This window comes from Lepidothrix coronata, unplaced genomic scaffold (genome assembly GCF_001604755.1).
Source record: "Lepidothrix coronata isolate B3197 unplaced genomic scaffold, Lepidothrix_coronata-1.0 Scaffold101, whole genome shotgun sequence".
NCBI classification, from domain to species: domain Eukaryota; kingdom Metazoa; phylum Chordata; class Aves; order Passeriformes; family Pipridae; genus Lepidothrix; species Lepidothrix coronata.
This window is the reverse complement of record NW_016690281.1, coordinates 2,242,213-2,259,844: the sequence shown is the minus strand read 5'-3', so window position 1 is coordinate 2,259,844 and position 17,632 is coordinate 2,242,213. Positions and strand designations below refer to the sequence as shown.

The following is a 17,632-nucleotide window of genomic DNA, read 5'->3' as shown; positions in this document are numbered from 1 at the left end:
CCAAAACCCCAGTGCTGTGAAGAGCCCAGGGTGCTCCAGCCGGCAGCCAAGGCAGGCAGGTGGAAGTTTGGAGCTGCCGAGCTGTTCCTGCGAGTGAATTATTGATCCGTTCTTTTAGCCACGAGCACCAGACTAAAGCTGCAATTAAAACCCATCCACAGCGATCAAAAAAAGAAAAAGCAAAGACAAAAAGGTACAAACCCAGAGTCTGTGTCTGCCAGCAGCCTGCAGAGTGTGCAGCTGGAAGGTTACAGCAGGAACGAGCCGCTCCCAGGAGCTCATCACTCCATTTTAGCTTTTGAATTCGAAACACTGAATGCCTTGAGTTGGGAGGGATCCACAGGGATCACCCAGTCTGACTCCTGGCCTTCAACAGACACCCCAATAATCCCACCCTGTCCCTAAGAGTGTTCTCCAAAGGCTCCTTGAGCCTTGTCAGCCTTAGTGCTGTGCCCACTGCCCTGGGGAGCCTGGTCAGTGCCCAACCACCCACCTTTTCCTGAAATCCAACCTTTACCTGCTCTGACACAGCTTCAGGCCATTCCCTGGGGTCCTGTCACTGGTCACAGAGAGCAGAGGTTGGAGCTGCCCCTTCACTGCCCCTCGGGGGGAAGCTGCAGACCCTTCATGTCTGAGAAATTTAAAACTAACAACTCCAACCACCATCATCCCTCTCGCTCCCTGAGACAACAGCAATTTGTTCTGCTGAGGCAGGAAAGGACAAAAGAGGTCAGGAAGGAACTCCAAGGCACAGCTGCCCTTCAGCATTGTTGGATCACTTGGTAATTCCAAGCTTTCACTTCATTCAGCATCCAAGTGGGAGCACAAAGCAGCAGGAGAGCTCAGGGACTCTTGTTCCTCACCGGGTGTTTGTATCTTACAGCTGTTGGATTTTCACCTGGCAGAATTCCTCGATTTCAGTGGAGTCACCACTGAGTTTGGAGATGACCCAGTGCTTCCACATTTTCACCATCTCGACAAAAAACCCCAACAAAATGAAATTATATTAAACAACCGCCAATATTCAGAGATGACCAAGGATCAATATTCACAGAAAATAATGTGCTGACTCTGCAATGTGTTTCTCTTGTAATATTTGTTCCTAGCATTGGGAGAAGAACCCAAAAATCTGGAAAACAGGACTTAAAACTGAAGAGGTGACTTTCCATTGCACTTTTCTCATTCCTTTTGTGTGAACCACCCCTCACCCCCACACCTGCCCTGGATTTCAGTATGTTTTTATTGTTATGGGGACAAAATGGTACAGGGAAGGAAAAAATGTTCCCTCGTTCTGATTTTATAGAATATAAATTTTTATAGAATATAAATTCTGATTTTATAGAATATAAAATGATTTTATAGAATATAAAATCACTGCTGAAATAATAAAATTCAATTCTATTAACCCTAATTAAAATTATTGTAATTCACTACCAGCACGAGGCTTGGATGGGGCTTGGAGCAACCTGGGATAGTGGAAGGTGTCCCTGCCCATGGCAGGGGGTGGAACAAGATGAGCCTTAAGGTCCTTTCCAAACCATTCTGTGGTTCTGTGATTATTCCATTTGCGACCTTCTTCCATCCCACAAAAAGTTTTCCTCCTGGCAGTTTTTCCCTGCTGTGGCTCCGAGGAGCAGAAGTGATGCTTCTCCCACAGCAAGAGCCACGAGGAGCAGACACACAGGAAGGGCTGCTCCAACCAGACCTCACAGCTACACCAGCTTCTCCAGGGCTTGGATCCAGCTCCCTGCCCCGGGAGCAGGGCCAACCACCCCCTCCTGAAGAAGCAATCCAGAGAAAAACCCAACCTGATCCCATCCTCCAAGCGGCGATGTCGGTGCTCACAGGAAACAGGCAACACAAGGTTTCATTTGCAGAGAGTGGGAGTGAAAGAGAATTCAAATGAAATCTCCTGTGCAGTGGCTTTAATAAACTAGTAAAGCTCCAACACCAACCGTGTGCAAACAGCGAGCCCTTGAGAAGGCAACTGAGCCTGCAAACGCTTCTGCCCTGACGGAAAATCCTCCTCAGGGGTCTCCAAAACAGATAGACCATGGTGAAAGCTGTCAAATTATTTTATGTGTGGGATACACAGTGGATCTCAAGCAATTATTTGCTAAAACCCAGGACTTGCTCAAATGCTCTTGCTGGAGAAGGTGGTGAGTGTTTCCATGGCAATGATTGCCTTGGTGACCATGTGCTGCTAAACCACCCCGACCTTTGGGCATCTGAGCACAGCAAGGGGCTTCCTCCTTTGCTGTCTAATGATGTTTTTTAAAATTTGAGTTCATCCCCGTCCAAAAGTTGCCTAAGGTCTTTGTGCAGAGACAGAGAAGGAGGAATTACTACCCAGAAGCATCCTCTGTTCTCCCCTGCCTCTGGTACCCAACCCTGAGCTAACCTTTCCACCAGTCAGGTCCAAAGCAAGCCCAGCTCCAATCCTGGCTGGTCCTGAGCAGTGCTGAGCCTCCATCTATAAACTAGGAAATCAAGCACAGGAGGCCCAGGAATTCATTAGCCCAGACATCAAAAGCACATGAATCTATCTGCATTTAAACCTTCTAAGAGAGTCACACTGAGAGACAGTTGTGTTAACAAGGTGAGGAGTTGAGCTGGCACATCAAAAAGCAGCTTTGCACATAAGCAGGTTTCCTCCCAGGTAGGAAATTCATCCAGATTTCTGTGGAAGAGTCCAAAATGTGCCTGTGTCTCCCTCCAAACAAACTTTGTGCTATCACAAAAGCTTTATCCTGAGCTCATGGAGCAGAAAATTGTTGCATCTCTGCCTTTCAGAGCTTTCCTTCCCAACTTTTATCACTGGACACAAACTCCTTCCGAGCGACCGTTGGCCCGAAACCTGATCCAACTGAACCATTACACGAGTTCCTTTTTAAATTTGCACAAACCCTGCACTCTGCAACTCCAAAGTGGTTTCTATGGAGATGCTAAAAAAAACCACAAAAAACCACAAAAAACTGGAACCGTACGGCAAAAACTTGGGAGAGCCGGGAGAGAGCGTGAGGAGGGAATTAGAGACCTGTTAGCTCGGGGCTGAGGGGAACAGGGGTGAGTTACAGCTCTGGTGACAGGCATTACCCACAGTGACACTGCAGTGAGCACCACGCAGGGTTTAATTAACTGCAGGCAGCAGGGCATTAACACGGAGAGGAGAGCCCGCCCCATTCCCGCACGGATCAGGAGAGGAGGGATGTGAGCATTCACAAGGCAGCGATCCCTGTGCATTAAGAGCTTCTCAGAAGAGCCTCTCAGAGCAGCTCTGCCTCCTTAATCTGCACTACTCAGCAGAGGAGTCCAAACCTTGCAACTTCCTCCCCGGGCTGTTTGAGAGCCTTTGAAACAATCCCAACACACAACGGGAAGGATGCGATTGCTGGCAATGGGTGTGAACTGTCCCACAGCCCCACCCCATCAACCTCGATGGCTTCACCATTTGAATCTCTGAGATAGAGCTTTCACATCCCATCCCATCTCTAAGGTCCTGCTGGATCAGAGTTCTGGTCTGAACTGATGCCCAGCTTTCCCAACACCCAGGTTAGGTCCCAGTTCGGCTCCACTCACGGAATCACAGAATATCCTGAGTTGGGAGGGACCCACAAGGATCATCCAGCTCAACTCCTGGCCCTGCCCAACAATCCCACCCTGTCCTTGAGAGCGGAGCATCCAAACCCTCCTGGAGCTCTGGCAGCCTTGGGGCTGTGCCCACTGCCCTGGGGAGCCTGGTCAGTGCCCAACCAGCCTCTGGGGGAAGAACCTTTTGCTGAGATCCAACCTGAGCCTGCCCTGGCACAGCTCCAGCCATTCCCTGGGTCCTGTCCCTGGTCACAGGGAGCAGAGATTGGAGCTGCCCCTCATGAGGAAGCTGCAGACCCTGATGAATCTCCCCTCATTCTCCTCTTCCCCAAGGTGATTCAGCCATGGAAAGGTCCATGGATGTGGCAAAAACGTCATATCTTGTGCTCACACAGAGCCCCAACCTGAGTGCAGTGACCCTAAAGAGACACAGCCATGAGCCCTCCAACAAGGCCTTCCACACCAAGTACACTGTTCCCAAGCACATTTGAGACTTTCCAGACAGACAAAAGTCCTGTTGAAACAAAGGTTAAAAGCTATTTTGCGTTATTTAAGTGAATTTCCATTAAAATCAAGCAGCCAGGCCCTCACACTTCAGCCTGTGCAGACACAGGAGGGAGGGAGGACATGGGGACAGTGCAAGTGTGGCAGGGGACACTGAACTGCCCAGACTGCCCTGGCTGGGGCACAGGCAGAGCATCCCTGCCTTCAGCCACAGGAATCAGGACATCTGTTTTTAAGAGAAAACACAATAAATGATCTGGAGCATCTTCTACCTCCTGGTGAGTGGTCACCCCTGGGATTTGAACATATGGCTGCAGCAAGCCTGGTTAGTGCCAGCCTGATTCTTTAACTATTAAACCATCCCCTCAGGCTCTGTATCCTGTATTTTCTGTGTGTATCATACAAGGGAAAAAGAATTTGATTTGGGGTTTCGAGAATTTCAAACGAGGATACACAATTAGAAAAGGATTTGCTTCGGATCATGATGAATAACCCTGGGCTGGAGAACCTCAGAAAATATCTGTTCTTTGCTCGGCTGTGAGGGCACAAAGCCTTCTGCAGGGCTGTTTTACATGCTTTCCCCAGAGCCCAAACTTGTTAACCTTCATTTCACTGCATGTTTTCAGAGGAGTGACAGCTGCAGCCCTAAATACAGCATTCAGATTTCATGTCAGAGTTAAAAAATCCAATATGTATGAAACCCTCTGCTATTACACACTGACTGGCAAGGAGGGGGGGAAAAGGAGTGGGAGGAAACCCAGAGCGTTAAATCATTTCTGAAATACAAAAGGACTTCTGCAAGCTCGGGTAGGAAACATCCTCTCCACTGTTCACTGGGGCAGCTTTACCTGTCTGTTAGTCTGAGCCTGCCTGTCCATCACTCTCCCACAGCTTAAACTCAGTCTCAGGAACAGGGAGAATCTGTGCTTGGGAAAGGAAGGAGCTGAGGAACATCCTCAGCCATCAAACTCCCCATGCTGCAGCCAGGGGGTGATTCCTGCTGCTCTGGGGGGTGTCTGGATATGGTGGGAGCCCCGTGGGAAGGAAGGGATGTAAATAACGTCATTCCAGCCTGGAAAGAGTGGGCACAGTTAGGGAAGGAAGAGCAGGGAAGAAGAGGAACGGGAATGCTCTTTTGGCTATCTCTGAGAAGTGTTTTGGTGGGTTGTGCTGTCCTTGGGGAAGTGGGGAGCCATCCCCCCACCCCCTCTGGCTCGAGGTGCTTCCAGAGGCATCCACAGCTCCTGACAGTCCTCAGCTTTAACTGGGATTTCTGGCACTGAATCCCCCTGCACTTCCACGCTCTGCAGCTCAGTCCCTTGTACTTTGGCAGCACAGCAGAGGATCCCTGCCAGCCCTCCAACGTACCATATCAGTAGTTCTGCTTTAAAGACATTCAAGATGCTGATCTCTCCTCTTGGCAGCTTCAGGAGACTTTAGCACAAGTGAGAGACCTTCTGCAGCACAGCCCCATAACACAGGCCACTGGCAAGGAGATAATTGCCCAGCAACCCACACTGCTCTGGCCTCCCTGGCTCAAACTCATTTCCACAAATGACTTCAAACTGCACTCCCTGCACCCCTGACCGGGACAAACGATGCTCACAGGGTGGATGTTCTGCCTCTGAACCCTTCAGGAATAAAAGAAAAACTCTGATTCTCTCCAATATCCCATCCTCTCCCTGTGGTTTGATTTATTTCCTTTCATTGATTGGATTTGGGGCAGCTTGGAGCTGTAAAATTCCTGCCTGCACTCTGGATAGCTGAGAGTAAGGGGAACACAGAGCCAGGGCTTTATTGCCCTGATCCCATCACTAAGCTCCAGGTAGAGCTGCCAGGAGCAGCCAGCACACTCTAGCTTCACAAACCCCCTCAATCCAAACAGACAAATCCATGTATAGTCATGCCCAGAGTCAGGGAACTGCAGGGTCCATCTGTCTGCAAAGTCAATTCCCTTTGGAGTAGAGAAAATAAACTACTTTTCTTTCTGCTGCTTTCTCCAGGGGCACTGGACTAAAAAGTTTTGGCTTTGTCTGTGTGTAGGACAAGGAGAGGACAAGGACAGGGAGAGAGGAGGTATTAATATGTACAGGGATCAGGCAGGAGAGAAAACTCCTGAGAAATCCCCTCATGTGGGAAAGAATCCAAGGGGGCTCCTGCCCCATCCTCCTCAGTGACAGAGTCCCTGCTCTAACAAGCTTTACCACTGATGCTCCAAGGCCTGTGAACAGTGTTTTTCCCAAATTGGGAGTCGGGCTGTCTTTAGGGCTGTAAACCAGACAGAGCAAACAAAAATAGAGCTTTAAAAGAATGCATGAAGGAATGCCAAACCTCCCTCTTTCTCCAGCAAGAGTCTCGCTCCTTTCAGATGCAGTTTTCTCCCCCCCTCCACCTCTCAAAACCACTTATAAAAAAGCAGCCCCATCTGGTAACAAAAGACCCAGTAGGAGCTTTCAAGGAGGCATTTAAGCTTCATTCATAATTGTGGGAAATCTCACTGTCCCGGGTGGAGAATCCTGGTTCAAACCCGAGGGAAATTCATGGCTGGGATTGAGGGCAGCAGGGAATGTTCCTGGTTGGTTCTGTGCAGGGTGGTTCTCCCTGGTGGAAGGTGATAGTTTGCTACTCTGAGCACCTTTAATCCTCTGCCTGTGGGGGGTTCAGCCAGTTCTGCCTCTCAGCTCCAGAGGGATGATGTACAGGACACCTGAGCAATGCCACAATCTCCACACTGAGCTTTCACCCTGAATTACCAGCATTTCATACACTGCCAAGTACAACCCCCCTTTCTGCCCAGGTGTGGCATGGCTGGTTTTTTTTACATCTTCATAACATTTTCTCAATCAAATCTATATTTTAAGCCTTTCTGTGTTCTCCAGGTCTGCAGAGAAAGCAACCATGCACAGGGAATGGCTGGAAGTGCACAGAACTATTAAATTAAACAGGATCATTTCCTTTGTTTCCTCCCAGCTGGGAACCACCATCCACAGGCACAGTCAGTCCATGGCACAGCACCAGCAGGTTCTGCCCTCCCCATCTGCAACCCCCTTGTGTCCACTCCTGCTGCATTTGGGTTCAATGTGGGCTCTAAACTCAGTTCCAGAGTCAGGGAAGAGTCAGGAAACAAAGCCATCCCCTGCTAACAGCAGCGTTCCTGGCAGACCAGCAGCTCCATCCCTCCTGAGTCAACCCAAACCACTCCTTGCTTCCCACCACTCCAGGGCACGATCCTTTCCAAGCCTTGCCAAGCCCAAGCACGTTTTCCTGCCCCCACGGGCTGTTTGACTGTCTCAGGCTTTTCCAATTCCCCCTCTGCTGTTCTCTGCTGTCCCTGCTCTTGTCCCAGTTGGGAGGATGGGAAGCTGCTGCCACGTGCTTGGGCTGCTCAGAGGGACCCGGGCTGGGGCTCTGCACGTTGCCTGAGGGCACAGTGATGTCTCTGGAGCTGCTGGTTGCAGCTGCCACGAGCCACACACTCCAGCTCCTCCTTGAACTCGCATCTTGTCATCGCTCAGACAAGGGACTTGCTTTGGAGCACCCGATCAAAGCCAAGCCTCTCTCACAAACCCACTCCCAGATGAAAAGAACCGAGCTGGCAGCCAGCAGGAAGGCACAGACTCAACACACAACACCGCTCTCTGTTTGGGAAAAGCCACTTCCTTCATGACGGGGTCCCTCTGCCCGGCTGTGCCAAACCTCCCTGTCCCGGAGCACGTCAGAGCCACTGGCACACAGGGTTTGAACTGGCCGCCCCTGGCTGGGATTTACACGCATTCCTGATGAAATGCAGCTGGCAAAGTGCACTCTGCTTTCATTCTCGGGGCTGTGCTACACTTGGTTTATTTTACCTGCCAGCTGAAATGCAAACAGTCTGTCTGCATTCCCCACGTCCCGGCCCGCTGCCATCGCATGGGGCTCGCAGGGCTCGGGAGCCTGGCAGGGCACTGAGATCTGGCTCAGCTGAATCACTGCATGGCCCAGATGGAAGAAACACAGCTGGTGGGTCCTGCACCCTGCAGGGCTGGTCCTGGTGCTGAGCACATCTCCAGTTTCCACCCAGCAGCCTGTGCTGGGAAGGCTGTTCCTGTCACCTGCTTGTGATTTATGTGGCCAATCCCCCACCACAGAGAACAACTAATGGCACAAGTGAGGGGAAGGAACCGGTGGGAAAACGTGCCCACAGTTCCACAGGGAGTATGTGAATTACTCCCCAGGCTAATGAGCACATCCATAGGAACCAGCCCAGACTGCAAACCCCCCTGTTGTTCTGCCTCTCCCCCAACTGCTCAGCATGTCAGCACTCCCTGAGTTATTACCCTCACTTTCTACACTGGAGAGGTGCTGTTCATGTCTGCTCAGAGGCACAGGAATGGAAGGATCTCATATGCTTTCCCTTATATAGTAAAAAAAAATATACCAAGAACATATGATCCAAGAGAAGGAAAACAGAGCAGAGGAGGAGTCAGTTAAACGAGAGGAGAGAGTAAGACAGAGAGGAGGCTCCTTGAACACCCCTCGTGTCAGGCTCCACACCCTTTGCCATGACAGCTCAGGTCCAGCAGACAGTGATTTAACCCTGAGCCAGGGTTAAATCTGCTTTTCTGCCCTGCTTTTACCCAAAAATATTTTGCCATCAGTTCATACCACCCTGTCTCTGATCCTTGATTCCCTCTATTGTGGGAATGAACCTTGCCAGGTGTAAATGCTGCTGGACCTGAGCAGCTTTGCAGCCTGAACTGTGCTGAGGGATCCCCAAACTCTTCCTGACCTGACAGAGGGTCTGTCTGAAGAAAGAGGGGGCCTGGAGGAAGGTAGTCTGGAGAGCAATAAAAACATGGTATAATGTTGGGGCACAAAAGGTGGAAAATGCCCCTTCCTTTCCCAGGTTCACCAGACAAAGCCCTTCTCTTTGCTCTCAAGAGGTGGAGGCAGAATTCAGGATATCACAAGTTTGTTTGTTTGTTGAAAAAGCCAAATTGCCATCACTGTGTGTGTTCTCCACTGACCAAACCAAGGCTTGGGAAAGCCCACTTTGGGACCTCAGAGAGGGAGCAGGGAAGGGACAGCCTGGGATGCACCTGACACCACAAACACATAAACCAAAGGACTGCTAAGGGCAGAATAAGTCTCCCATCATTTAGGCAATAAGCACAAACATGTTGGGTGGATTTTCTCATCCCAGGCTGGACTGGGGGAATCTGTTTTCTTCAAGTCCAGCCAGTGTGTGAGTTCTTAAAATTGGATCCTGCAGCAATTTAGAAGAGTGAACAAATTTTGCGAGCTGAAAGTGAGAATCTCAGGCCAGGATAGTATTTTATTGACTCACAACTCAAAAGGAATTTAAGCAATTTGCTTCAAATGCTGCTGAAAGATTCTCCTCTGCTTTCTGAGTAAGTGCTGAGCTTTCCATGCCAAACCAATTTTTCAAGGCAGAAGTGACAAATGCTGAAGCAGGACGTCACTGGAGAAGTGAGTTGCTACTTTAAATCACACAGAATTACTTTTACTCCAGAATAACAAAATGTGCTGCTCAAAACCAATCCTTCTCTCACTCTGACAAGCCATGGACCACTGGGTGCCCCTCAAGGTCAGCTCCAACCTGCTCCAAAGGCAGCTGCTCCCGAACGGAACAGCCCATGGATGAGGGATCAGAAAAGCAATTAAAAGCTCTTTGAACAGCAATAGCTCGGAACAAATACTAATTTGTACTTCTCTTCTGAGAAGTGAATGTAAAATAGCATTTCTAGTGCCATTTGATGTAAATTGAGCCTTTTATGTGGAATCATTACAAGTATCAACAGCTACTTCAGCAAATTCCTCTGGGAAGCCGAGTGGGGGGCTCTTCTTACAATTTAAACCTGAGGTGCTCCTGGGTGATTTCAGAGCTCCAAAGGGGTGACACCAGCATCTCTCCTGGACAAATGAAGGACTCTGTCCTTGCACTGGATAACCACAGAGCTGGGAATCAAGGAAACCTAAGAAGCAGCAATTATTTCCTCAGAGCAGTCAGTGAAACTGCTCCTGGGACAAAAAGGAGTCACCTTTCAGTGGCTGGAAACATCCTGGATATCCCAGGTATCCCACCCCCCTGTCCCAAAGGCACGGCAGAGGGGATGCCTCTGGAGTGCACTATTCCTGCTCGGTTGCTGCAGTGCCGTGGCACGTTCTCAGCCGCTCTGGAGAACTGTCAGCTGCAATGAATGCACAACAAAATCACCCAATGTACTGAAATTGCCTGGAAGATTAATGCAAGGATTGCCTTCTGCTCTGTACTTGGCTTTCCTCAGCTGTCTGAGGGTTTCAAATAAATAAATAAAGCACAGAAGGAAAAAAAAACAAAACAAACCAGGAATTCCAAACAAGGCAATTAACCTTTGGAATCCAAGTTGGGCTGCTGTTAATTAAGAGCATCCTGGAAGCTCCTAATTCCCAGCTGTGTCTGAGGTGCAGTTGGAGCAGGAGCTGCCTGTGAACCCCACGGATGAGCTGGGCAGGATCTGACTGCTGCTAATGACTGGAATCCCAAAGAAACTCGCTTCCCATCAGCAGCTGCCTCCTGCCACAAATGGGATGTGCTGCCATTAAATCTTCATCCTGCCTCGTGAGAAGAGCAGGAGCACTAAAGCACAGCTCTGCAAAGCACCTCCAGCATCTCCTCATCTTCCTGAGAGTCAGCCACTGTGTCCATGGCCATGGGACAGGATCCTGGGCCTCGAAGGGAATTACAGGGTTGGAAACAATGGTTTTAAACTGCCAGAGGGCAGGTTTAGATTAGATGTTAGGAAGGAATCCTTCCCTGTGAGGGTGGGGAGGCCCTGGCACAGGTTGCCCAGAGAAGCTGTGGCTGCCCCATCCCTGCAAGTGTCCAAGGCCAGGTTGGGCTAGTGGAAGGTGTCCCTGCCCACGGCAGGGGCTTGGAATGAGATGATCTTTAAGGTCCCTTCCCATCCAAACCATTCCATGATTCTATAATTCTACATGGGCTACATGCATTAAATGGGGTGGTGCCAACCACATTAGCCAAGAGCAGCCAGAGTAGCTGTGTGAGCAGTGCTGGGAGCTTCACATTCCCATAAAAACACATCCTGAAGCCTTGAGGAGATCTGGATATGGAAAGGGCTCTCAATCATCTGGAAGTCACCCTCCTGTCTTGCCAAGGGGTGCTCCCAAAGCTCTGCTACAGCACCCACGTCCCCCTGCCCTGTGGTTACAAGAAGGGCCAGAAGCCCACCAGGTTTTGCCTCCAGCCTGGCACCTTCCAACCTCGATTCCCTCACCCAGAACACATGGACAATGATGCTCCATTGCCTCAAGAGGGCTCCGTGAGACTTCTCTGCAGAGCAGTGCCGTGTCCCAGGATGAAAGGCAGGATAACAGAGGACCAGCACTGCTGTATCTTCCTCACCATATGTTGTTCAGAACCCCCCACCCCTCCCACACACACAGGATCGATGTCTTGGCTCTGAACAGCACTCGAATCAAAGTGTCTGTGCTGTGCCCATCTACTTGCAAAGCCACTGATGACTAGGAAGTCTGACAAGCTGGAAAAGAAAGGCAGGAAGCCACTAATAATTTTTTATAAAAGGGATTTGGCATTTCCTTACAGACAGTGAGGTTTGGGGAAGGCTTTTCTGTGGCTGCTGCACTGGTTTGTTTGCAGCCCAGTTTGATACAACCAGTCACTGGCTGAAAATAACTGGCAAAAGTCAAGACCAGGGAACCTGCTTGAGCTGCTTCACCCAGAACAAATGGTGGGGAGTGCTGGTGGGACAGTTTGCCCAGAGAAATTGTGGATGTCCCTCCTCTGGAAGTGTCCAAGGCCAAGCTGGATGTGGCTTGGAGCAACCTGGGCCAGTGGAAGGTGTCCCCTGCCCACAGCACGGGGTGGAACTTCATGAGCTTTAAGGTCCCTTCCAACCCAAACCATTCTGGGGTTCCAGGATTCTGTTTTGCAGGGATTCAGGGCCCAGGAGACCCCTTCCCGTGGTGTTGTCAGCAGGCACAGAGCACCAGCTCCCCAACAGGAGCCCCTGACCACTGCTCTCAGGGTAACACTGAACAGCTTGGTGGGAGCAAGGAAAACAGAGGGACAGCCACAGAGTGCTCCTAAATCCTTATGCCTTGGGGAATGACCTCCAGGTTTGCCCTTGGGAGGGTGGAGAAGGAGATCTGGCAACACTCACACCTGGTTACAGCCCGGGGAAGGCTCACACCTCACCTGGTAGGACCTGCTCCGAGCAGAGGGACCGGGCAGCATCTGCCACTCAGGAACCACAAAGCTGTGCTGAAAGTGTTTTTCCTGGCAATGCTCATGGCTTACCCAAACAGAGCTGTTCTCCCCTCCCCTCCCCTCCACCCCAACACCACGCTGTGGGGCTGGGACACTTGGCTCAGGCACCTCCTGATCTCCACACAAAGCAGCCCCCACCTTGAGCCTCGCAGCCAATTCTCACACAAAGGGGGGCTGCGGGTTCCCAAATCACCCCACTTTGCCACAGCAGCCCCGGATTTTCCTGCCAAACAATCTGGGAGCCCAGAGCCATTTCCTATTGCTTCTGGACAGCACCTCATCCTCTGGGACACTGCTGATATGGACACCTCACAGTTTGGGTGAGGTGTCACCACACTGGGCTCTGACAGCTCCACTTATCCTGCTGTGTCCCAGGGACACTTTGCAGTCGGGCACGTGGAGGAACTTTTACAGGTCTCACTTCAAAATTCCTCCCTTTTTATTGGGCCCACACCGGGCAGTGCTGGTGGGAACCTGATGCTCCGTAGCCAAAAGCTGCAGAACCTTTATTGCCATTGGCTTTGGGATGGTTGAAAGCAAATCTTTTACAAGGTAAAACCCAATATAAACCTGACAGCTGCAGCAAGGATGTAATTATTACAATTTACCTTCATCCAAGTGATTGTGGACACAATCCATGCAATCCCTGGGTTTTCTCACTGCTGCCTGCCTAAGGTTTTCCCCCAGCTCCCATCACAGCAATATCCAAGGCCTGACAAAGCTGTATCCACCTGACAAAAGGGTAACCATGCAGAAATGCAGCTGCCAAGAGGAATGAATGGTCTATTCAGGAGCTATTGACAAGGTGTATTTCCCAATTTTAAAACTTGTGCAACAACTAAGCAGACAGGAAGCCGACAGCGACAGCTCTATCCTTGTTGGGTTTGGACACTCTCTGCTGGAACTCTGAACCAATTTATTGTTGCACACCCCAGGTTTGGGTGTTTTAGCTGAGCACTGGCTTTTCTGAAAGAAAATATGTCTCAGCTCGAAATATGGGGGTTTTAAAGCACAGGAGTGGAGAGAAAATCAAATAGCAGCGCTCTAGGGGATTGTTTGTCATGGTCCTGAGCAGGACTTAATCCTGGGAAATGATGGGAAGGATAATGCAGAGCCTCTTGTCCTGCCTTTGGGTATATTATGCTACTCAGTCAGCCTTTCCTCCTCACTCCTGAACGGAGAGACCACGGAAGAGAGGAGGAACAGCTTCATAAATAACTTTGACCTGTTCCTGATCCTGCAGTGAAGATTTTGGGGGAGCACTGGATGAACCTCTGACTATCCACCTCCCAGAAGATGAGTACAAGGATCTCCTGGCCTCACTGGGATGCATTTCCTGCACCTGATACAGAGGTGGCACAAGAAACTCCAGAGAAACAGTTGAAAATAACCAGTTTTTTTCCAAGAGAGAAAAGCCCAGAAGAACATAACCTTCCCAGAGCGACCAACTGGAGATACTCAGATGACTCACCTCCCTTCTCCCACTGCACAGCCCCTCCAGCCTCCACCAGCCAACAAGGACAAGCTGTCCTCACTGCCAGCACCGCTCTCTGCCATCACCACGTTCAGACTAACACTGGGAAGAACAGCACAGTTTCTCTCCAACCACTTAAGAAAAAGGTCTACTTGCACCCTATGAGATCGAAGTAAAGGTTTTGGAGCCCTCAGGGAGGAACTAACCTTTGTTTATTGTTCTTTGCTGTTTTAGCACTGCCTGATAGTTCAAGTCTTTATTTAAAGGTCCGGGATCAAAGAAGAAGTTTCTGCACGGGTTGTCTGCACTGCAAGGTCCACTGTGCACCACCACCATCGGACCAAAGGGGTATTTCCACCAGAAAAATACATGAATAATTCAGAGCCAACAAGCAGCCAGGCTCTGAGCAGACATGGCCAACACACACATTTAAGCTCTGCACACCTCAGGGCTAAACTCCTCACCCCTCACTCTGCCAGCCCCCTCCCAGGCGTTCCACACGCCAAGGATGACTCTGCTCATCGTGCACACACAGGACCAAGCCTTCAGTCCCATTTGGTGCTTCCAAATGGCACAAAAATCACTCATTCCTCTTCTGACATGGCTCTGAAGAGTCACCCCACGCCATGAAACCCCCGACCCTCAGATCTCCCCGGGGCAGCGCCGCCCTCACCTGCTCGTGGTACTCGATGCCCATGCTCAGGGTGTTGATGAGGATGGCGATCATGATGCCCCGGTTGAAGTACTTGCTCTCCACGATCCTCTTCAGTTTGCTGCCAAAAGCCTTCCACAGCTGCACGACCTTGTTCCTCTCCTTGGGTTTCTTCTTCTTCCTCCTCCTCCTGCCCCTCTGCTGCTGGAGCTGGTCCCGGTGGTCGCCGTGCCGCAGGTCCTGCGTGAACTCGTAGACGCCGTTGCTGTCGGAGTCGCAGCTCTCGGAGTCGCTGAGGGCGAACTCGGGGTCGTCCAGGAGGCTGGCACAGAAGGGGCAGTCCTGGAGCTCGCAGGTCAGGGTGGGGCCGGGGGGGCTGGGCAGGGGGGTCGTGCTCAGCCCCGACAGCCGGCTGGGCGTGCGGCGCAGACCTGCAAGGGACACGCACACCGTGAGTCGCCGCGCCGGGACACCCCGCGCTGCTCTGCCCCAGGCAGGGCAGCTCCTGCCCCCTCCTCAAACAAACTTAATCATGGAATCATTCAGGCTGGAAAAGACCTCCATGACCATCCAGGCCAATCTTTGACTGAATAACACCAGCCTGTTAAAGCACATTGTGAAGTGCCACGTCTGCTTCACGGGGCTGACTCCTGGTGGTTCTTGGAGGTGTTTTCTAAACACTTCCAGGGGATGGTGATCCACCAGTGCCCAGGGCAGCCCCTTCCAGTGGTTAGCCACTCTTTTAGGGAAGAAATTTTCCCTAATATCCCACCTGAACCTTTCATAGCATAACTTGAGGCTGTTTCCTCTCCTCCTGTCTCTCGATCCCTGGGAGCAGAGCCTGAACCACCCCCTCTCCCCAGCTTCCCCCTCCTGTCAGGGAGTTGGAGAGATTGAAACACTCCCCCTCTGAGCCTCCTCTTCTCCAGGCTGAGCCCACCCAGCTGCTCCTCATAGGAATTATTCTCCACACCCTAAAAAAGCCTTCCAGCCAGCCATCTTACCCAGCAGCTCTGGTTTTGCCTCATTTCCCCCCTCTGATTTCCTTTCCCCCAGCCCTGACACTCACCCTCTACCCCCTCCAGAGCGTGGCAGCCATTCAGTGCCCTGGCTGAGGGAAGGCTGGTGGACACACCTCTCCTTTTCAATTATTCCTGATTACCTCTGCCCAGGCTCACATCATCAGTGATACCTGAGAGCTATCAAGCTGCTACACCCAATTTAGCTTCCAACAGTGCTTCCATTTAGCTCATAATGAGGAGGGAGAGGGAGGAACGGACCAAAGGTGGCTCCAGACCACAGATCACAGCTCTGGGAGTCCCCTCAGTCTCCTTCATCCCTCCTTCAGCCTTTAATAAAGCTCAGGTGAATTCCTTGCTGGAGGCCCAGGACTGAGTGTTCAGGGTGTTTTAAAATCAAACACGTTGCCACATGTTCTGCAGTGTGAGGAGAAATCCTGACTGCCCTCGTGGAGCCAGGGAATGGAGAAGACAGGGACAAGTGTAATGAGGATGATTTGGGTGGAATGGGAACCAGATTTTATTTCCTCATATTCAACATATAACAAATTCTTAGTTTCCTCTTATTTAGGAACCAAATTCTTAGTTTCTTTATGTTTTGGAACCAGATATTAATGGCAGGGGGAAGAAAAAAAAACAAACCAACATGAACACAATACTGGGAGCATGGGACCCTTCCCACAAAATGCCATTTAAGCACCAATGGAAGTTTTCCTTGAGATTCAGGGAAATAAGTTGAGGGGACAGTTTTCCCCCATCACAGGTTCATTAAGGTTTGAAAAGAACTCTAAGATCATTGAGTTCAACCATTAACCCAGCACCATGTTCACAAATAAAGCATATCCCTGAGTGCCACATCCATGTGCTCCTGTCTGGAGATTGGATGGGGACCACTTGGATCGGTTTTGGGGAGTCCAAGATAAAAGCACTGGATGCTCCTGGCTCTGGACACTGGAGCTGGGAGCTCACCCAGCAGGAATGCTGATTTCAGCCACTCCTGGCTGAGCACATCTTTAAAGAGGAGGCAGCACCAAACAAAGCCAAAGCAACTCAATCACTTGAAAACTTGGTTGTGAAAAGAATCAAAATACATTTTACTCGTCTGAATGTCACAGAGACATCACTGACCTTCAAAACAGCCCTGAAAGCCAGGACAGGCCTCCTGGTAATACATCGAGGACACCAGGAGGATCAGGAATATTTCCCCCTTGCTCAGCCTGCAACAGCACTGCACTCCAGCTCCTGATCAGGACTGGTCCAACATGGAAAGGCTCAGCACAGGCACAGTAGATGGACAACAGAGGGAAGGGGCTTTCCAGACAGCTTTTAATGCTATCAAAGTGTTAAAAATTATATGAAATGCACTGGCGCCACAGATGTCTTCAAAATACCAGAGTCTCCTTGGCTGCCTGCTAAAATAACCTCCCAGCATTGCAGGGCACGAGAACACAGAGGAACAGCCTGTACTTTCTGCTGTTCAAATCCACAACAAAAGGAGGGAAGAGAATACTCTCTCCCACAACTGCATCTTTCCCAGCAGACACCAACCTTGTTTCCAGCTGGGGCTGCGAGTGCCCTGGCTGCTAATGCCTCCTTAATGCTCTCAATTATCACTTCTGGGCTCTCCTTGCACAAGTCTTGCAGTGAACAGACTCTGCTTGTTGACTTGTAAGAGGAGAGAGGGAATTAAGTGAATTTGGGCAGCTCTTTGTTTGCCCAGAAAGGCTGAGACCAGGAGGGGTGGGAGAGCTCGTGAGCCCATCTCACCTTCCCCACTGAGAACTGGGTAGGACCTCACATGGCTCCTTTGCTGAGTTTAGGGATGGAGAAACACGAGTTGGGACCTGTGCCTGGCAGAGCTACACCCTCAGGAGCTGCTTTCTTTGGCACCAAAGATCATCCTTGAAGCCTTGAAGTCACATCCATCACCTCTGATCTGTGAAGGTGGTTGTGGCGCAGAAGTGAATTTGACTCAGCCCTGTTGGGTTGGGAAGGAGGGCCTGGAAAGAGGCAGAACCATGAGCTGGGCACTGACACATGGTGTGACAGAAGGGGGAAGGAGGGCCTGGAAAGAGCCAAAGCCATGGAGGGGAAGAGCTGGG

The 17,632-nt window shown here is 50.6% G+C and overlaps 1 protein-coding gene across 3 annotated transcripts in view; it reads right to left on the bottom strand.

The window, feature by feature from the left end:
* CACNA1H (calcium voltage-gated channel subunit alpha1 H) overlaps positions 1 to 17,632 on the bottom strand; it is a 151,348-nt gene that overhangs the window by 61,100 nt on the left and 72,616 nt on the right. For all 3 annotated transcript variants that reach the window (XM_017823054.1, XM_017823053.1, XM_017823055.1), the window contains exon 10: positions 14,533 to 14,942. In XM_017823054.1, the coding sequence (XP_017678543.1) occupies positions 14,533 to 14,942 (410 nt within the window). The remainder of the gene's footprint in view (positions 1 to 14,532; positions 14,943 to 17,632) is intronic.